We start from the raw sequence: 14351 nt of genomic DNA, 5'->3' as shown, positions 1-14351 counted from the left end.
ATGACTCACATAAATCTAGGGGATTCACGCCAAATTTTATTTAGCAAAATCTATTTGTATTATTTAAATCATGTAAAATTCACGCTAGATTTCAAATATTTTGTATTATTTCCCGAATGCGTTGTTTTTGTTCATATTCACCTTGAACAATATGTTCTGGAAGTGGGTTTTGGTGGATCCTCAGGATCGTTCAAAACTGCTCCCGGTTCTGGAAGTTGGTTTTGGTGGATCTTCAGGATGGATCAGACTGGGTTTGACAATTCCCTGGTCCATCCTGAGGATCCACTTCCAGAACCAGGATCGGTTTTGAACAATCCTGAGGATCCACCAAAACCCACTTCCAGAATTTTTGAAGCGATAATGACGTCAACAGATTGGACGTGGTTCTGCCGACAGTCGGTTTATTGAACAAAATTGAGCAAAATTGAAATTATGCATACATATCTGTTTAATATGTTGAAACATAAACAAATTCATATTATTTGTTGATATTTTAAATATGGAAATTGGCGTGAGGCCCCTAGACATAAATTGCTCAATTTAGACTTTAAATGTTTTATCTTTTTTTCTAAAATCCAATAGCTTGAATCCAGTAATATGAATATGAAATGAAATGTTTATACTTCTGGTCGTTACATCCTTTTTTTTAGCAAGGGGACCCGTGTGCAAATAAAGTGACTGACAGTCATTCAGTTGTATGTAGCTGCAAATAACTAAAACTGGCTAAGTTGATTGAATTCAAGAATGTTGAATAGAAACAATCACTTTTAGTTATTCTTTCAGCCAGCCGTCTAATTTCGGACTTTTTGGCTACTAGATGACTATAACTAAAGTTGACTACAGTCGAATATTTTGTTCGAGATAATCACTTTTAGTTACTGATAGTCAGCCAAAAAGTCCGAAATTAGACGGCTGGCTAGTCAGTCACAAATTTTTCACACGGGGAATCACTTATTCAGAATATCCACAATTTTTTGAAAGTGAAAAGTTGCTAGTGGATATTTAAAATACATGGAATAAATGCATTTTTTTTAACGAATAAAAAAATTTCTTTTGTTAAATTACAACGAATTTATTTCAAATATTTCTGATCATTCTAATACACAAAATTATTACTCTTGATGAACTATGGAATATTTTTTATTGGATTCGCCCTTCTGAGATAATGCTTGTGTTTAAGTAGACTTAAAATATTTGTAGCCTTTGTAGATGATATATGCTCCTAGTGCTATTGCCGCAGAGGATGAAGCTCCCAAAATGACACTGGAAAATTTGTTCAAAAAATATTGAAATGATAGTTTTGAGATATTGGATATTGAGTTCTTTGGATGAAATTTATAAACAAAAATAACATTGTAGAAAACTATTATCAACTGAAGATCTAAACATTGAGTTAATATCAGTACAATCAAATGTTTCAACTCATGTTCATAAAAAAGTGAGGAGATTCAAGGCACTTTTCAGGATTTAGGATAAAAGAGAGCGGAACCATGACCTGTAAAAGCGATTGAATTTGTTTATAAAAGTAAGCGGTTAGTATTTTAAGTTGGTGCCGCCATGCAAACAAGCCGTTGTTTTATAAAAATGAATCAAATGGCGAAAGTTGTGTTCTTTGTTTGGACTTGAGTGATTGTGCAGAAAAAAAATCTAAGTATTGACGTTCACTCACTTCTTTTTACTGCTTGATTTCGATTTCTTCTCTGAATCCACTATTTCACCAACCAAGTACGTTTCCAGTTGTTCTCTAAAAATAGCAAATGAAAATTCATTATTATTATTTCTGTTAGACTCAAAGGTTTTCAAATAATAACTGCTTAACACGCGATTGGAGATAAAATAATATTGACATTGCGGCAAGTATTTATGCTGTTGTCAAGAACCGATTGTCACTTTGGTTGGGGCTGCCCTCCAATTTTGGGATGAATGAGAGGTAAAAAATTGAAAAATACCCTGGTGAAATTCAATTTCCCCTCCAAAACCGATTGCATATTTGGATTGCCCGCCAAAAGTTGGCTTTAGGTCCCATACAACAAAAACCAGATCCAGTACTAACTTGGATTCAATCCAGTACTTACTTTACACCACTATAAAATCCCCCCCACTTAGAATCGGGAAACCCATATATTATTGTTACACTCGCTGCGCCCTATCCATCGGTACCGGTCTCATTGCTATACGTCTTAACGGCTCAAGTCCCATACAAAACGGGACATGGTTCTTTCTGAACTTAGAATGTATTTTTTTCCATCAGTTCAGTAAACCTAATTGAATCCATTGGAAAATCTTTCGACACTTACATTGCGGCTTCACTGTGACCGACATCATTAAATTCCTTTGTGGCTAGAATTGGAAAACATTTTGAAAAAGTCTTAGTAAAGTATTTGATTTGTTAAAGTATTTATTTTCGATACCATCTTTACCACCAGCATCAATTAGAACTTCTTCACCGCCAGGATGCTGATTTGTGAAATGAGATAACAATTAAGTGGAATCAAATGTTAACATTATCATATCATAAAAGAAAGAACCAACCTCATTCAAGAATTTTGTGACATCATAGACTTTCTCATCGATTATCAGCCATAGGTCTGCTGCTTCATTATGTTCCCTAACTTGTGCATATGTAAATTTCTTTTCAGACATTGTGATGGTTTTAGAAATTTAGGCCACAATTTTATTTCGTTTACCAAGAAATGGTAGAAAAATATACCTGTTGAAAGTACTATCTGCTTTAGAATGAAAAAGACGTCCAATTAGATCTGACAGATGTATATTTACTTCTATTATAGTTGCTATTTCCAGTGGAAATATTGACATTTCATCAAGTACTCATGACTTACACTTTTTTTTTCATTCGATGACCACCTAATGAGCTTGTAATATAAATCAATCGATCAAATTTCCCAAATCCCAATAATAAAGAAAATGTTTTATTGGGAAAAACAAAAGTTCTTTTTCTGAATTCAGTGTTGCCAGACAATGATTATATTGTATATCACGTTCCATGGCTGGAAATGACAACACTGTCACATAATATATCTGTCAAACACATTGTTTTTAAATAGAAATAGAACATTTCAGTTTCAATATTTTCATGGCCTTTCTGTTGATTGCATTTGAATAATTTTTTTTCAACATAATCATTTAAATAAGAACAAATTTATGTTCAAAAAGAAAAATCATTCGAACCTCAATGATTAAATAGCTGAAAAGTACTGAAACCATTTTCTTACAAACTTAGTTACTCTCTATTCGCTTAGCAATTCACTGAGTTGAGTAAGTCCTCTCAATAGAACAATAGATATATTATATGCGTTTTTTAATTGGTTCGCTTGGTAACAAAGAATACGTGCATGTTACTTACAATAATTTATAGACGAACTGCTATGAAAAATTGGTTAATCACAATAATCAAAAACGATTTTCCTGATGCTACTGCCAAAAAAATTGATGAGAGTCGATTGAAAAATATACAGCTGAACCTAAAAATTATACTGGAAACAGTGTACTGAAGGTGGTGTAAAAAATTGTTACTAATTGAACAATGACAATGAACGACGATAGTTGCAGTTGAAGCATCTTGATTTTTTTGCCATTGACTTTTGTTTTCACACAACTCGATGTTTAATTTGAAAGTTTTAAATAAATAACCTATAGGTACTATATATATAGCAACAATAACAGAAACTCATTGAATCATATTGAGTTACAGCATTCCTACTTTTGGCTTAGTCAGCTATCAATTTAAAAACTCATAAATTTAGTACGGACTTACAATGAAGTTGATAGAAGTGGTTCAATTGTTCGGAAAAATGCAATACATTGTCAATGATGCATTGCTCTAAATTCATCGTTCCATTGTAATTCGGAATTTGTTAGAGGGGACAATTTTATGAAGTCATTTTGAATTTTTTCAATTTTGATGGGATACCTACCTACTGATTGCTTTCCTAATTATCTTTGGTTTCATGATCCTTGCAGTGATTTTTACTCATTAAATGAAGAAAAAATATATCCAGCATAGAATAAAATATTATCTCTTTTTCTTTTTTTATTTAATTTCATATATTATTTGCAATAAATTCGAAAAAATTTACGTGTTGGAATATACGTCTAATGTACAGTTCAGAAAAATACACGCCAAATGGGACGTGAAAAGATCACAGGAAGATAATACCGGATGTTCAATGTCCTTTCTCCTGTTAAAAGTCAAAGCGATTGATATACCAAACATACAAAAAAATGATCATCATGACATTTTTTTACTACAAAGTTCTGTCTGTGTCTTCTTAATAATCCATAATCCCAATACCTTTCACAAACCAATCACACTCAAACACTCGCACAGGTAAAGTGTTCAATCAGTTGACGAGTTGAAAGGAACTGCGTGTTCTACCATTACAATTACTAATTTACCAAAAACTTTTGTAGTAAGAATTCATGAATGAATTTTAGTTTTTCACGCCGAGCAAAGACAAGTTTTTTTTTTTACTCAACTCAATAACAATAATTTTATGATTGATGGTTCATCGAAAGAAAGAATAACCAAACTTCCATATTTTATTTTCAATATAGTTTTTTTCTTTCAAGAATTGGTGTAACATGACCCGTCATGCCAAACTATTTTCAATAGTGTGTAGATGCAAAGGGGCAAGCAACGACATTCTATTGACTGTGATATTTCATTGAGAACGCTCGGCTTTACGATGAATTAAGTGCGTAAGTATTTTTTTTTTTTAGATATTAGTAAGATTGTATGAATGAAAATATAGTAAATTTCGATGTTTCAATCTATAATTTAATGAATCAACTTCCAGCATTTTACAAGCAGTTTTAACCATTTCGAATTAAATGGAATTTAAGGAGAATCCAACACGTTAAATCTTTGCAATATAAAACAGTGACACATGACGATAATTGCTACATTTCCTTTCGTCTTTGAAGACGATGTAGGAAAAAAATAAAAATGATACAATGAATTTATGAATTGATATAATTTTGCCACGAAATTTTTATTTCCAGCCAAAAAAATTCAAATCTTACAAAATGGTTGTGCAGTATATGCACGGCATTTTCATTTCAGTCGGGGGAAATTTCAATGTGAAAGAAAAATATCACACCTTATCCGTTATAAATGACTGCAAATTTATTTGCTACTGTAAATAAGCAATTTATTCGAGGGTGATGACAATTTGTATGGAGTTTTTATTATTGTTTTCATTTTACAGAAACATTTGTGAATGTTAAAGCAAAACGATGTATAATAAGATTGTTTCTCTCATAATACGCGCGAATGTTTCACGTCACATCAAATAAATAGGAGTCGCGCGCACCAGATGGTCGTGATTCTAAGTATTTATCAGATGAATGGAAATCGCATTGCTACGATTCAGCGCATGCATCGAAAATAATCGTTTGATAAATTGGTGAATTCATGAGAAGGTAAAAAAAGACGTTGATATAAGAAGATATGTTAAATTCGTTCCTTTATACCTTATAGGCATTTCAAATGATTTTGCAACACCGAATGAAAAAAAAATCTCATGTTTTCGGGAAAATGTTCGTGTTTTATGTTCGCGTTTTATAGGAAAAAAGAAAGTAATAGAATTAGTTACCAAAAGTCAATTTTCGAACAATTATAATATGAATTGAGTTCAGAATGAATAAAGGGACTAAGTAAGCCCTTATTTTGTTGAAAATTATTAGGAGTACTGTTCTTGATCAATTATTATAACTTGAAAATCATCGAAGAATGTACACAATAAATAAGGTAAGGAAGCACCTTTCCACACGTAGAAGAATCCCGAGACACAGGATCTTTTAGGTAAATAAACATATCTCTCTTATGCCTAATGGAAGAAAACGTTGCTATTTATTCGTTATTTTCCATTCTTTTCATCTCCGCTTTGGACGGAGCAAAAGGAAACGATAAACTAATTTGTTCGATTGATTGCTTATGCATTGTTAACCAATACATCAGACACATTTTGTTTCCTTTGAACGTGTCTTTTACATTCTTTTTCTGCGTGTCGTGATGGAAATTTGAAAAGTGAGAAGTATTCCACGTACAATAACTCGTCACAAGTGGTGGACGAATGACACTTATAAATTTTATTCCATTCTTTCTTCCTTCTTTCTCGTCGGACTCTATTGATTGCATTCGAAGTGGTTTTTGCTTGATTGCACAGAAATTCAAATCTTCAGGGAAAAAATTATGTCAATTCACAGTGGTTATATTCATTTCATTTCGTACGACGTTTGTCATTTGTAGGAAATGCAAACAATCAAACTTTATTTTCTTGTCGAAAATCCAGAAAATAAATATCGCCCAAATATTATTTGTTAACGATGTCAAATGTATCTCAAAAATGCTGTGCAACTCGACTTCATTGCGTTGAATTGGCCCGATGTTCGGTTTCCTCTTTAATAAATTGAAACATGCCAAGCAATTCAGCATAAACAAATTCGTGGATGGCAGAAAAGAATAACAAGAAATATTCAGAAGGTTCAAACAACTTTATTATGTGCAATTCAAACGATCGTGTCAAATATAACCACGGTAGCCTTAACTTGTCCAAATGCATAAATGCACGCGTTTTAATCTTGCTGACTTTATTCGTTGGATTTGGGATGTGAATGAGAAGCAACACGATAATCCGATTAAAATGTGCTCAGTTTTTATGCGTATGCTGTATACAATATGCAGCAATATGCTTATATATACATTTATGAATATTCAACTCAAATGGATGCAACAATTTGATCGTTTTAATAAGCTTTGACTTTTTGACATGCTACAATTTATTTTCAGATGTGAGACAAGTTGACGGAAACGTTTAAAGAGTGAACTAAAATCAGATGATGAAAACGGTGAACTTAATCAAATTCGTTCGATCAAATAAAAATTGTCTACACAAATTAAGTGCGCACACCGCACACATAAAATACAAGCGTAGTGTGGAATGGTTGCGGAGAAACGAAAATCAATTTGACACTTTGGTATACGTGTTTAAAATTGAACGACTATCACTCATAATGATGCTATCATTTTGTTGAAGGCATTTTCTCTTTCAGGTTTGCTTTATTACTACTGAGCTTCGTAGTCACGATCGAATTTCTTTCAGTGTTAAGAAAACTCTCATGAAGCTCGTGTGAAGTTTTTGGGACATAGTGACAAGAAGGGAATTAAGTGGAATGGCCATTTTTGATAATCTGTTTATCTGCTTATATGAATGTTTAATTAGTAAATTCATATTCAAACACACATGATTCGATCAATCATTGATATGTTCGGCGAATACAGTATGTAAAAGAAGAGGAAAATATGAAAATGAAACGAACTGAATTGTTGTTCTTATGTGTCTTTCTTTTATTCAAAAAAAGTTAGTTTTTAAAATCATCAGGAAGTTTTAACGTGATTAACAATAATTGGAGCTCAAATTGGATTGTTCGTTTAGGCTACGATTTGCGCATGTTACTTCTCGTTCTCCACTTCGTATCTGCTCCAACATTGAGCAGATAGTGTCATTTTCGATGCGATATTCACGTTCCCCATCTTGCTCGATGGCCAGTAGCTTAATGAAATTCTTCTTAATATCGGGCTGCAATCTAAAATATATGTATGTCCCCTAACATTCAATCAAATATATCATTTATATTCCACTTTTAAACCACTTACACGACTCTCTCCGAATTTTCTGCAAAATGATATTCATTTTCAAGTTGTCTTCTCATTCTCTGAAACTGTGTGCACTCCATTCTTCATACAAACCCGCAAAAGTTTATATGTTGTTTCAAAATTAGGAGAAAAAAATATATTTTCATGAAAATATTTACCTGATACCATTGATGAACACTTGTCCATTACCTACATACATTTTTGATATGCCGTTCAGAGTTTCTTGAACTTGTTGTAAGTTTTGTTTGAAACTTTAAAATTATATTCAAATCAAGAATATGATGAATGTTGAATAAATTTGATCAAGTATAAAGTAGACAATATTACCGGTCTATGCCATGACACCGAATCAAATACAATGATTTAATCAAAAACAATTTCTCTGGTATCGAGGGAATTTGTTCACAGTTTGTTCTCAAATAATTTATTTGTGAATCCATTAAACTCCGCAATAAATTATTGAATTCAGCATCGCTAATGCAAAATGAAAATTGATTTAATTTAACTACAAATATATGATCCAAATGTATCAAACCATTCGGTTTAAATGAAACTCACGATCCCGTATTTTTACTGGCAGCAATTTCGATGCTAGAATAAATTATAATTATAATTATGAGTTTTTATGTAACCCGAATATAATTACAATGGCTTACTGTGCTGCTAAAATGCTCTCTACTGGCAAGCATCTCTGATATAGTTCATAAGACGAAGGTGTTCGTATTACAACTTCATTGTATTTAACTGTTGCGCCACTCGGTATTTCAACGAATTTGTGAATAACTGCCAATGCGTTCACGATCGCATTTGGCTGGATAGAGCTGAACATACCAATGTACGCTTTGGGTGCGACTTTGACACTCAAACCAACCAGTGCATATTGATCTAAGTAATCATCATCTCCAATTTCTGCTTCATCTGCGATGGCTGCATATTGATTCACTTTCACTCGATTTCCGAATTTCACGTCATTTCCAATTGATGTGAATCCAGCGAGAATTGAACCACGTCGAATTGTGTTGTCATTCCCAATCTTTGCAAAGTTATGAATGATTACGTCATTTTCAATAATACAGCGTTGACCAACGATAGAATGACTACCGATCTGGGTATTTTCTCCGATTATTGTCGATGGTGAAATCGTTACAAAACTTCCTATTTGTGCATTGTATTTTATTGTCACATTCGAACCAATATTTGTAAATTGACCTAAACTGACTGTACGATGAACTTGAGCCCCTGGCTGCACATTATGAAAAGAAAAACTCTAAAACACGTTCATTTATCTATGTATTCTTCACTTTCTCAATCTGATTTCAAACGCTTACCGCAACGCCATGCATAATGCACAAAAATGTAAGAAACTCAATCATGGTTCTCATCACAACAAATGAAACTAGTTTAATATCCCAAAGCGAATACTCGTCAACTGACCTACCGATTTGCGTCTTATCTGCTTCAAGTAACACTGTCTATTTATACAAATGACAAAAATCTGAATCAACATGCGTTAGTCATCAAGCGATTATATTATTATTGTTTGCTTGCGCGTTTTTTCCTAGGGGAATATCACGAAAAAATTCCACTGAATTTTCATTGATTTTTTGCATTTTTTAAAAAATTATTTTCAATTATATTAGATTGTGCGAGATATCTAAGATTTTTTCAGATATTCCGCGGCATTGCGATCTGAATACTATTGTCAGCACCACCACAATGACGACCATTTTGATAGCACGACACTGAAAGTCATACAGAAACAATATTTTTGGTTAGTGACACTTTCCATAGTGAATCTAAGGTTTTTCATTTGAAGTTTTGTGTATTTTTGTATTTTATATGGATATTTTTGCCTATATGTTCATGATTTTTAGTTTCAAAAATTTGAGAGTTCGGGCGTGCTCACTACTCCATCTTGAATTTCATTATTGAACATATCTTCAAAAATCTGCAAAAATTCACATTTGTTTTCAAAACTCAGCAAAATCTCAAATATTACACCGTATCTCACATTGTGAATACGAGTGAATAATACAGATTTTGCGGAATATTTGAAATAACATAGATTTTATTGGATTTGAAAGAAAAAAATGAGATAGAAATAAGTTTTGTGAATAAAAATCGCGTGATATTCCCCTAGGTTTTTTCGTCAATGTGTTTTGTTGTTGTGTATTTAACCAAAAAATAAGTGCCAGCTTTTTTCATGGTCCAGTCACTGAAGCGAAACATCTTGTAAGAAACGATTCCGTTTTCAATACAACACACTCAATATTATAGCGACATCTATTATTAAAATAGCTTGTAGTAAATGCATTTATAGCATTTCCCTGTAGTCGCGATGTTTCCTATTAAATTCCCTTGTAGTACTGACACATTCATGTTTGACACTTGTTAACTACATACCACAGGGGAATTTAATAGGTAACATCGAAACTACAGTGAAATGCTATGAATGCGTTTACTACAAGCTATTTTAATAATAGATGTCGCTATAATATTGAGTGTGAAAAGTCAAGACTTATAAGGCGATAAATATGTCATCGACATTCTTTCAAAGACATACAATATTTCAATGAATAGGTGAGAACAAATACAAAACATATAATTGAAATTTTTCTATAGTGTAAAATCTCCATACACTTTTGTAAAATCTCTGTCTTCTTTCGTCCTCAAATATTAAATAAGTATCACAAACTGGAACTGGAGTAATATCACATTCATTAGGTAGATAAGGTGGCTTGATAGGAACAAAGTATTTATAATATTCATTGTATGTACTCAACATATAATTGATAGGTTCAAACTTGGAATAATTTTTGTGATGCATCGGTAATGATAGGAAATCTGAGTCTCTTGTCCAATGTCGCGGTGTTTTAAAATTAATTTTGCTCAAAATGTATTTCGATGATGTATGTCCAAATATCACATTATGCACGAATGATATTTGGGCTATCTTTCGCGGTTCTTCGAGCGTAATCATTTGTAATTCAAGCAGTCGGCATTCATGCGGTGGTTTCCTGAATCTTTGTGGACATTTCATTTTGCGTATTGCAAAAAAAACAAGACCGCAGATCGTCGCTTCGCTCCTCTCTGCGTTCTTTTTGCGTTGTTTAAAATGGTTTTTTTTAACGTTGATTTGATTTTTCCATCAAATTATTCATTCAAGCACTACATGGAATGTAGTTTCAATCGAAGTATACATTTCTGTGAAAATTATTTTAATCAAAATCAATAATGTTCGACCCGGACAAAAAGTTCATTACACAAATCTTTCACTAAATTGCCGTACTTTGAAAAAATTAAATATGTAAGAGAAACATTAAAAAATTTAGTTATTAATCATATGGATACATAAATAAATATTAATATATATTAATTAAATAAATTATGGTTTTAATTATATTATTTTGGTTTTGGGAATATAAACGTGGATTGTACATTATTTCACATTGAGAATTAAAATAATATTAAATTTTTTTTTGAGTTATCTCAAACATGAATTACATGAACATGACATTATTATATTTTTGTAATTAGGCGTAATTGCTTTATTTCAAATTAGAACTTTGGATAGAAAAAAGAATTAATTCTCAAAAAGAATTAATTCTCGGTCCAAAAAAATGGCCTAAAGAGTCTTAAAAATTTCTTGGGAAAAAAAACGAATGCAATAGCCTATATTCCATGTATTCTACATTCCATGTATTCTACATTCCATGTAGTGCTAAAAATTGCTTCTGGATCGATTCAACTCGTGCAATTTTTTCGGCGGTACATGGATTCCAAATTTGGGAAGCATATTCCACAATCGGCAATACAAATGTGGAAAACAATTACTTTATGATCTATGGATCATCAAATTCATATCGCTTTGGCTGTAATGTATTCAATTTGTGCATTAAAATTCAATTTATGGTCAAGTATTACTCCTAGATCCTTTATCACGTGGACTCGATCAATTAATTTTATCGTTGCCAATTGAATATTCGAAGTCAAATTTCAGGATGCCGCGATGAAATGATACAAATTTGGTCTTGGATACATTTAGCTTTAGCTTGTTCCGGTTAAAGTATTCAACAAGCCTATTCAGGTCAGCTTGTAATTCCAGAAAGTCATCATACTGTCTTATCTGTTTCCATAAGCGAGTGTCATCAGCAAACGACTGAAGAATTGAGTAGTTTACGTGTTTTGGCAAATCAATGATGAACAGCAGAAACAATGCAGCACCAATCGGGTCTCCTTGTCCAGTTCCTGATGTAACTTCAATGGGGGGCTTGACATGTCATATAAGATTTGAGTAACCCCATTTTGGAGCGGTTTTTCGATAGCCGATTACTCAAAAAAATTGTTCCTACATAAAAAAAAGTAAATACACTACATTAAACTACATAAAATCTACAATTGAAATCGCCCTACCCGAAGTCATTTCGGAAAATCTACCAGATTTTGAATATTCATCTATTCAGTTTGACAATCTGTTGGCGACCACGACCATACAAATAAGACTTGATACACTTGAGTAATTGTTGATTCAATCCCATAATATCCAATTTGCGGATTAGTAAATCAACGTTGACCAAATCAAAGGCCTTCGCAATATCGCAAATAGTTTGTCGCTCGAGAAATGCATTAGTACCCCTGAAATTAGAAGCTCTCTATAATGAATTTGTTGATGTTTCTTCTAATTTCTGAATGGTATAATTTCCAAGGAGCCACTGTATACGAAGAAGATGTTCCTAATATTAAACGAAAGTTAGTTTATTACAAACTAACATGATCGTTTTTATTTGCACCCAACTGAAAATATAGGCCAATCCTTAGTTTACTCCAGTCACAAAATTTACCGTCTTATTTATGTCTACATCAGTAAATCACCACTGTACCGCATGTTTCATTATTGTGGTGCTATTCCTCGAAAACATTGGACCCGATCAATTAATTTTATCGTTGCCAATGGTAGAGGTTGAACATTGTAGAGGTTGTGGTAATTAAAATCATTTGTTGTTTTCAAGTGAAGTTTTTTTATTATTCTTTCCATTAAATTCATGTTCCAATTAACACTAAATGTTAGATTTATATTATTTGCTTAAAAATTAGTTGATTAATTCTGTGGGGTTTTGTTACTATCGTATGTATTCTTTGCATATCATCTATGCACGCAATTGCAAAGCATTAGAAAATATTTTAAATCAAGTACAACATATAGTGTGAATGTGTTTTTGTCAAGTGATATCATTAACGAAGCTCTAGAAATAATCATAAACATATGAAAGAAAATGGAATTAAGTTACTGAATTATGTATGTACCTTTTTTCAACATTCTTGACGTTGTTACCAACACAATATTATGCATATGTTATTCTGTTTATGCCCACAACATTATTTTACGTAGGATTCAATATTCTAAGATTATTATTTTCACTTTGTATCATTTGCCAATGTTAAAATAAAAGGCAATATTTAAAATAGTAGATGCTACGAATAGATTGACGCTACAGGCGGGGGAATGTCGGGATCTTAGAACAAATTGTATGTTTAAATTGATGATGTTATGAGGCTGCTTTTGACAGCGGTCTCATTCTTCACTTTGAAGAAGTAGTGTTTTGTCTTAAAATGATTGCAAATGAATTCGTTTAGTCATAGTATTTTTACTTACAAAATGTTGCCGAATTGCACAGTTACCATGCAAATGATAAATGATGCCAAAAAAGGAAATTGATCATGGTATCATCACAAGTAGTACGGACAACACCGATCGTTTCATGTTGTTACTACTGAAATATTATAGTTATCACGAAGTATGTCTAAAGAATAAGTCAAAACACCTTCACTCTTGTAAATATTATAATATGTGTAGTGTGTACAGCGGACAATTCAAGATGAGAAATCCTAAAATATGGTTCACTAAGTTTATCCGTTATGATGGTTGTTAATTCTTCTACTGGCTTAATCTCAATTTATTTTGTTATACAAAATTATGATCAAACTGAATTTTGAAAAAAAAGTTTCTATGATGAAATTTTTTACTTGTAACCCATGATTATACGCCATTTCGACTTTTGAATGATTTGATTAAATTTAAATACAATTACATTAACTTGACTGTCACACACACTTTCGCAAATTTCTTAAGTTCATCTTGAAAATAAATTCGTTTTTGTTTGCCTAGAAGCTAATTTGTTCACATTATTTCTAAAACTAATACCGTTGCATTTGTTTATCCACCGATTAATATTGGTTATTTCTGTTTGTTTGTTTTTTATTTACTTAAATTACTGAATCTATCAATCTAATAAATATTATCTCTGTGGTGATTTTCTTTTTCGCTCATTCTGTTATTGCCAATTAAATTTTTTCTCTTAATTTTTGGATGTTGTTTACAATCTTGTTGGACATTCACATTGCATCTTTGAAAATTAATGCCTCATATCGTCATCCATGCGGCACCGTTTTCTCGGACTGTCATTCATATCAAGGCTTTCTGCATCACTGTCAATTGCCTCACTGAGATCCCCATCACCATCACCCAGCTCTTCTTGTTTTCGTTTTGCCGTGGCCATTTCAGCTGCATGCTTTTTTCGCCACTTCATATAGAAAAAAATTATTCTTAATTATTTTTTTTCACATGGTGGCAGCAAGAGGATATTGTACCACTAGCAACATCTTGTTGGAGGGA

At 32.3% G+C, this 14351-nt stretch overlaps 3 protein-coding genes and 1 long non-coding RNA gene across 4 annotated transcripts in view; 1 reads left to right on the top strand and 3 right to left on the bottom strand.

Moving 5' to 3' along the window:
- Positions 1 to 1053: 1053 nt before the first annotated feature.
- On the bottom strand, positions 1054 to 3019 carry LOC129568354 (cytochrome b5-like). The gene is made up of 6 exons (XM_055446060.1): positions 2841 to 3019; positions 2533 to 2726; positions 2412 to 2457; positions 2298 to 2340; positions 1670 to 1744; positions 1054 to 1263 (listed from the first exon to the last, which is right to left on the bottom strand). The coding sequence occupies exons 2-6, from the start codon at positions 2641 to 2643 to the stop codon at positions 1176 to 1178; spliced, it is 363 nt and encodes a 120-aa protein (XP_055302035.1). The 5' UTR covers positions 2644 to 2726; positions 2841 to 3019; the 3' UTR covers positions 1054 to 1175.
- Positions 3020 to 4607: 1588 nt separating this feature from the next.
- LOC129568353 (uncharacterized) lies at positions 4608 to 5647 on the top strand. The gene is made up of 5 exons (XR_008687943.1): positions 4608 to 4719; positions 4818 to 4949; positions 5023 to 5158; positions 5229 to 5442; positions 5501 to 5647. It is a non-coding gene; the product is annotated as an uncharacterized LOC129568353 (long non-coding RNA).
- A 1698-nt stretch (positions 5648 to 7345) lies between these two features.
- On the bottom strand, positions 7346 to 9922 carry LOC129568352 (acyl-[acyl-carrier-protein]--UDP-N-acetylglucosamine O-acyltransferase-like). Its single transcript, XM_055446059.1, has 8 exons — positions 9857 to 9922; positions 9007 to 9150; positions 8335 to 8945; positions 8237 to 8269; positions 8006 to 8152; positions 7837 to 7929; positions 7679 to 7759; positions 7346 to 7608 (listed from the first exon to the last, which is right to left on the bottom strand). The coding sequence occupies exons 1-8, from the start codon at positions 9905 to 9907 to the stop codon at positions 7419 to 7421; spliced, it is 1350 nt and encodes a 449-aa protein (XP_055302034.1). The 5' UTR covers positions 9908 to 9922; the 3' UTR covers positions 7346 to 7418.
- A 2750-nt stretch (positions 9923 to 12672) lies between these two features.
- The window catches only part of LOC129568437 (brain-specific homeobox protein), a 33240-nt gene continuing 31561 nt past the window's right edge, over positions 12673 to 14351 (bottom strand). The window contains exon 6 of the mRNA XM_055446289.1: positions 12673 to 14259. Within this exon, the coding sequence (XP_055302264.1) occupies positions 14092 to 14259 (168 nt within the window). The 3' untranslated portion in view covers positions 12673 to 14091. The remainder of the gene's footprint in view (positions 14260 to 14351) is intronic.

This window comes from Sitodiplosis mosellana, unplaced genomic scaffold, assembly GCF_009176505.1.
Source record: "Sitodiplosis mosellana isolate CC-2019 unplaced genomic scaffold, AAFC_SMos_1.0 Smas_scaffold_18, whole genome shotgun sequence".
NCBI lineage: Eukaryota > Metazoa > Arthropoda > Insecta > Diptera > Cecidomyiidae > Sitodiplosis > Sitodiplosis mosellana.
This window is presented reverse-complemented; position numbering and strand designations above follow the sequence as displayed.